This window comes from Lepidochelys kempii, chromosome 8, assembly GCF_965140265.1.
Source record: "Lepidochelys kempii isolate rLepKem1 chromosome 8, rLepKem1.hap2, whole genome shotgun sequence".
Lineage (NCBI taxonomy): Eukaryota > Metazoa > Chordata > Testudines > Cheloniidae > Lepidochelys > Lepidochelys kempii.
In genome coordinates, this window is record NC_133263.1 from 70,745,999 (window position 1) to 70,753,119 (window position 7,121).

Consider the following 7,121-nt stretch of genomic DNA (forward strand, 5'->3'; position numbering starts at 1 on the left):
ATATTATTTTGAGGTCCAATTCTCAGAGAACTCAGCCCAGCCTTTCTAAAATTGTTGGACATTTTTTTTTTCAAAAGTTTTTTTTTAATACCCAAGTTTGTGAATACACATTGTATTGTTATGTTCCAGTGAGCATGCACAGACTTACACTCACAAAATAAACCTGTAATTTTAGAGGCTACTTTTGAAAATGTGGTCCTCTGTCCAAGTGTCTTTGGAAGTAGTTTTTTTTGTTTTATGAATAATTCTGAAGAAGCCATATTTCATTTCTAGTGAAATATTAAATTGTCTTGTTTGCAGATTTACCTATCTCCCTCCCCACCACCACCACCACCCCCCAAAAAAAGTCCGTGTCAGTTCCTTTTTAAAGTAGTCTAATTTTTTCATTATTCAGCTCTCTTGGGATACGCTACAGAAACCAAACTTTGTCAGATAGCACTAATGACTTTAAACATGGCTGTACCTGACCCTGTATTGTGACAATTCTGTTCTTTAGTGGAGGTCCACAATAGCGGTGATATTGGTATGTGGGAGCATCAGCTTTATGGGGGCCAGCTACTCTGGAAATGGATGTCATAGTGACCTGAAAAGTAGAGTGAGGACAATGAATGTTCATTTGTTGAAATGCTGACTGCCCTAGCAAGTCTGGCTAGTGATGGCATTCAGAGCCTATTGCTTAAAGTGATGTGACTAGTAATTCCATTTGCAGATGAAGTCTGGTTTCTTTATTCCAGTGTACCAGGGTGGTGCTGGAGTGTACAAATAGTGGGTGGTTTTAGAAATCCTACAATGAAGGAGGTAGGCCCAGTGGGATGAGTAAGTGAAAACATTAAGTTCTGGCTGCACTACATATTTTAACTGCATTTAACCAGTTAATTACATGGTTAATCCCAGTTATAGCACTAAAGTCTTAGACTGGCAAATATGTCTTCCTGAAACAAATTTTGTAAACTGTTTTTGTGGTGTAGATAGGACCTCCTCTAACTGAATCTTTTATCTCAGTTGGCTCTCCTTTCCAGCTTTCCACTGCTCTGGGGGGGGATATCCCAGAATGCATTGCTCTGTGTCTGTGCCCTCTGGGAATTCTTTCATCTTCTGAGTCACTGAGATAGCTGCCCAAATTTTCTAAGAAAGCACTGATCCAAAGAACTCTTGGCACTGTTATAAATGTGGATGAACAAACCTGGTTGTCATGTGGTTTTGAGGTGGAAAACACTGCCGTGCAGAAACTGTCACGTTTGTTGTAACTGGGTTGGATGAGTGTCAGACTGATTACAAAAACAGTTTGCTGTGTAGACAGGGCTGGAATATTAATCTATATAAAAGTTATTAAAATAAAATGTCAACACATTTTATGTAGTACTACATAAAAGTAACATTGCATAATTGTCCATGTAGATCCCACACTTGGTATCCATGCATGCAAAATCAGAATCTTTGAACAGCAGTGTCCATTGGAGCTATGCCTGGCACTCATTATGTCCTCGTGCTTTCCCCATCTGAGCGCAGAGCAGTCCCATCCATCCCTCTTACTGCTTAGCAGTTTGCATCACCGCCATTGCTGTCATAGTGGATTCAAAGCCCTCAGGCTTGAACTCCCTGTACATTGTGCAATGGACTCATTCCCTGCAGACACAGACGTATAGCCATTGTTTGTTCAGTTTAAGCAGAAGCCCCTTGTTTGACAGCTGTGCTGTCTGCTGGCTTTTCTTGTCAAGATGGAGAAAATCCAGGGTCAGTTGGCTAAAATTACTACTTCTGGAGCAGTCTGAGGGGCACTTCAGACCCAGAAGAGCAGGTATCAGGCTCCAACATAGGACCTTCCACCTCTGAATCCCAGTCAGTCAGCACTTCTGTGAGCCAGAATGCAACTCTTAAAACCAGTACCAGTAAGAGATCTGACACAGTCCAACAGGCCATCCACAACTGCCAGAAATCAGCTTGGCACCAAAGCTTGGTGCTGCCTGCAAGGTAAAATAGATTGGAACACCGAACCAAACATATTTCCAGGCATCCATCTATCTCTTGGGATCTAAATATCCTCATGAAGTCCCCCTTTAAACGCTTCTGAATGTTCTCTTCACTACCTTAGTCTCAGATTGCTTTTTTGGTGGCCATTACATAAGCCAGGTGGGAGAGTGAATTTCAGTCCCTCATGGTTCATCCCCCTCCCTTATTATACTGTTTCTCATCGAGCTGCCAAACACTGTGCCTGGACCTGGCTTTGAGATAAGATGCCAAATTGGGAAAGGCATTGTTTAGTGAGTGAGCTAGGACTACTCATTCCCTCCTTCCACATGAGGTGCTGCTGGCCAGTGACTTAGAATGGGATCCACATGGACAAATAATTGAAGAAAGAACCGTTACTTAGTTGGCAGTAACTGTGGTTCTTATATGTTTTGTCTGAATAGCTCCCACAAACACCCTACGTTCTTGCTCCTTTGGAGTCTCCTCTAGGTGAGATTCTGGATTAGTGAGAAACTGGAGGGAGGGAGTGTTGTGGCCGCCCTGCCATTTGTACCCCCATCTGAGGGCATATATGCTGGCTACAGGCATGATCCCAACAGACACTGCTGTTCAAATTACAGTCTTGCATGCCTCAGGCATGTGTACACCTACAGTGGTATCCACCATGGATTAAAATATCTCAAAGTACCACAGTTACTGCAAGGTAAGTAACCATTACATTATTATTGTTTCAGCATCTGCATTGATGTTAGTATGGTGAATACAAGTATTTGAGATGTCTTATAGGTTGCTGCTGCTTCAGTCGGTCTTAATCTCTTTGAAGGGCCTTTATTTTAGGCCCTAAGTATATTACTAGTGAGCTTTACTGCATTAAAAACGCAAGCTTACAAAATTAGGTAAACAAAGAAGTGTTAAATTTTCCTATTTTAAGCATGATTCTATTTTCTTTTGGTTAGTGGTGAGAACTTGGGATTGGAGTTGAAGTATTTAAAGAAAAGAGAAGACAGCATTCCTTTACGAGGTCTCAGCCAAAATACATTTAACTCCTCAGGTAGGAATGGCGGTAGTTCCATGAAAGTAAAAAAAATCTCTTATTTCAAAATTCTTTCTGCTTTAAGAAGGTGCTACTTATACCCCCCAAAGTTAATAGAGTTTTTTTCCCCCCCATTTGCAGAGTATCCGAAATCCTCCACATCAACAAAAACATTAACTTCATCAAAACCCGGAGTACAGTCTGCAGCCTCTGCTTACTTCCCTGGATTGCAAACAACATAATCATTAAATGAAATCTTTTATTTTACCAACTATCGAAGATTTTGGATGGCTTTTAATTAAAATACTAAACACAATTATTACTCCTTAAAATGTCAGTCAAAATGTTACAGTAACGGTGGAAAATGAGTTAACTTTACTATACATTTGTATAATCTTTGGCTTTTGTGGAGAAAGCAAATGGATTTACATAGATTTCAGTATACAATTCCAGCCAGAAAAGTAAAATAGGGAGGGGAAAAATATTAACTACTTAAGTCACATGGAAATGTTTAGAAATAATTATTCATAAAATGAGACCAAACCTTTTAAAAGGTTTATAAATGGTTACTGAGCAACAAGACCCACATAGAGGAGTTTGTGTAGTAAACAACCTATTTTAATCTTTCCCCTGCCAAAAATCCACAAACTAATGATACTGCTATTAGTTCTATCATTATGCTGAAACTCAGTCCTGCTTGGAGTTTCTCCTTGAAAATACCTTGTTACTTTAGGATCTTGCTTCTGGATGGTGCATAGCACCCTCAGCAATCTCTAAAGTCAGTGGTAGTTGTGCTGGGCAGTTTCCAGATATAGGAAACTTCTTTTCCCAAGTTATTCCTACATCTGTTTAGAGTTTGAATCTAATTTTTGGTTTTTATACTGAAAGACATGTTTGCATAGCATTTTGAACTTACTATTCTGGGCTCCTTAGCCCCTAAATCAACACTTGTGTCAGGATACCAGTGTAATGACCCAGGTCAGCTAGGACCAGGCGGTGTATTATATTCTCCTTATACAGGATTTTGGCAGTGTGGATCTGCGTTATTTGCATATTATCTCCACGTGTGGATGAAATATACACTCTGGCATTCATCTCTGTAACATGCAGCAGGATGTGGAGTATCCTTTTATTGGCCTGCCACCTATGAAACACTGTTTCCTGTCGGGTACATCTATACTGCGATCACAGGATGTGGTTGCAGTCTTAAGTCGACATACCTGAACTAGCTTTAATGTAGCTAGCTCAAATACGACAGCGATGAAACTGCTTCACTCTGGACTAGCTCTACAAGTAATTACTCAGGGTTCTGGGCAGGCTTGTACAGCCCACACTGAAGCACCTGCTGCAGCTTCACTGCTCCAGTACCCAAACTGGCTGGACTGGGGATGTCTACTTGAGCTATAATCACAACCTGTAACTGCAAGTATAGACACATCTTCAGAAGCTCAGTTACAAGAACGTAAGGGGCGAAAGAGTGAGCACTTTGCTTCTGGCCTAGGACTCATGCTAATTTCTTAAACTTGAAGCATATTAAATTCTGTAAATGTAAGAGTTGAAGCATTATGGGATCACTCATGTTCTTACAGAGACACATCCTAGCATTAAAAGTTTGCAGGAAATTTATTTAATGTAGGTTTCATGTGGTTTCTTTCTCTTTGGCTTGGAAATTGCTTTCTTAAACCAACTACTTTTTTACATATGTGAACATATTTGTGTGCAGATTTGTATCTTGTGGATCACTAGTCAGATATTTAAATTAGCTGCTTTAAAATGAGATCCTAAATATTTACCTCAGTGAAAGCACAAACGTGAGTTATGGCTACAAATTTCACATCTTGTCACAGCCCCTAATTATTTTTGTGTGTCTATCTCTCTCACCATGACAGATGATTCCACATACAATGGGCTAGTTTGTAATACACTGGAAGTTACAACCAAGTATCTGAACTGTCTTGTTCCAGTAATTTTATGAAGCATTAATTAGAACATCTGGAATCCATTTCATATTCTACTGCTGTAATCAAAGATGCCTTCAAGGGTGACTACAGTGGTGTACAGAACATATCAAGTCAATTTAACTGTACTTACCACTTAGGTTTGGATACATTTTAATACTTGGGTTCGTTGGTGAAATTATGCTACAACCTGAGTCTGTGTTCTTCCCCTGAGTGTCCCAGTGAAGACTGAGGAAGCCAGTTACATGGAATTGAGTAGTAAATTTTTCCCTGCAATTTATATGAACCATATTCTAATCTCAAACTAGATAACTTAAAATGACAGTTGTTGGGCATTTTCCAGTATCTTGGACTCAATTTATGTCCCTAGCTCCTACACTTGAATTGTATCAGAATCTACTCCTTCTCTTTCCCTTAATTATATGGGCATGTTTGAGTTGCTAATCACCCTAATTTTGCACATTACTGTCTCTGTAAACAAACATTTTGGAGTGTAAAATTTGTATATTTGTTTATAATCAATTTGTATTTTGTGTGTGTGTATAGTTGCTTTTGGAAGTGTACATGTTAATGGAAATATTAAAATGGTTTCAGTAAAAATGTTTCTGCTCAGCTACAGTGGACTTACAGTTAAATGGAAACAGAGAGAGTGGTTTCACACACTCAAATATTTAAAATGAGAATTAGAGCAAAGTTATAATGATTTCACTATAGTCCAGACCAGGAAATGGTACCATTTTGCCAGACAGAGCTTGATGGCCCACTTATCAAGCTGCTTAGTCCAAAAATTTAGGATTTACAAAAGCTGCTCAGAACAGCTAACTGAAAATTTTTATAAAATGACTAAATATACTTTCACATAATGCAGTAGTATTGGAAATCAGTATGAAACTTGAAGAATGGGGCCTAGATCCTACGAAAGAACTCAGATGGTATGCCACCTTGCTGCCCAGTGGCATTCACAGCCCAGCATCCAGGTACCCTACACAATGCATGGGAAAAGTTTGAGAATCCATATCTTAAGCACTCATCAGCTAAGCAAGATTAATTTACTGTCAGTTTGGTGGTGGTATTTACTTGAAAGGGGGTGGTAATGACAGAAATTCTTACATTATCTTGCTCCAGTCGTTAAGGCTTTAAAATATCCAAAACACTTACCTCAGACAGTTAGACCCACAAGCAAGATGCCTGCATAGTTGCTACTTGTACAAAATAAATGCTCAAAGCAGCTTAGTAGCAATTTAAGTGAGAAAATGGTACATTAGTAAAGTATTACACTGGTGGCTTTTTCTTTTAAAAAAAGGTAGAAGGAACTTCTACGGTTAAAAAACTACATGCATAAAACCTGGAGGGCAGGGGGTTTGGCAATCATGCAGCTGACAAGTTACCCAAAGAGGCCAAACAGCCTGAGTGCATGTATTTGCATTTGGCCAGAGCTACTCTCATCATTTATGTGTAAGACTGTACTATCACTTGTACACAGATGGAATGTAATCACTGAAATTGATTCCTCCATGTTAAAAAGAGGCAGGCATTTTAACAGGGTGACAAAGTAATAACATGCCTGGCTGTTTTGTCAGTGTCCTTCCTTTCCTGCAGGTGGCTCTGATTCTACTGCTAGCTAAAGGTGATACTAGCTCAGGCCCTATGTGTAATTCATTTAGTAAGGGGAAGAAGAGCTGGTTTAAGCAGACTCGGATACTGAATACAGGCAACAGCAGAGAGAGAATTTTATTCACACAGTAGTCATCTGTGTACTAGATAACAGATTGTAATTACTAGAATCAGACAGCAATTTCTTTTCATCTGACTGGACTCTGCTTTATGCTAACATTAAAATGCAGTTCTATTTTTCAAGTGTTGTAAGATGATTGTTGTACTTTGCCTTCCCCATTCTTTTGTATCTCATTTAATGGTTTATAATGAAGTTAACTTCACATCATCTGCTAGCATGGCAAGGACATCAACAATTTTTAGCTAAGTTTAACCTAACCTAATTGTTAGAGGCTGCTGCTTGACAATACTTTCTACCTTTTTTCTTATATCAAAAATTACTGGTAACTCCTTTTGCAGTGCTGTAGTCCAAGAAAAAAAATACTGAGTATAAGTCCATCTTTTAATTAGAAGTGGCCTGCTTCAGGTATGTGGCCCATTAATTCAAT

The 7,121-nt window shown here is 39.1% G+C and overlaps 1 protein-coding gene across 1 annotated transcript in view; it reads left to right on the forward strand.

Moving 5' to 3' along the window:
- SASS6 (SAS-6 centriolar assembly protein) overlaps positions 1–5,577 on the forward strand; it is a 30,451-nt gene extending 24,874 nt beyond the window's left edge. Inside the window, exons 16-17 of the mRNA XM_073356937.1 lie at positions 2,925–3,019; positions 3,143–5,577. Coding sequence (XP_073213038.1) covers positions 2,925–3,019; positions 3,143–3,243 — 196 coding nt within the window. The 3' untranslated portion in view covers positions 3,244–5,577. The remainder of the gene's footprint in view (positions 1–2,924; positions 3,020–3,142) is intronic.
- Positions 5,578–7,121: the final 1,544 nt, after the last annotated feature.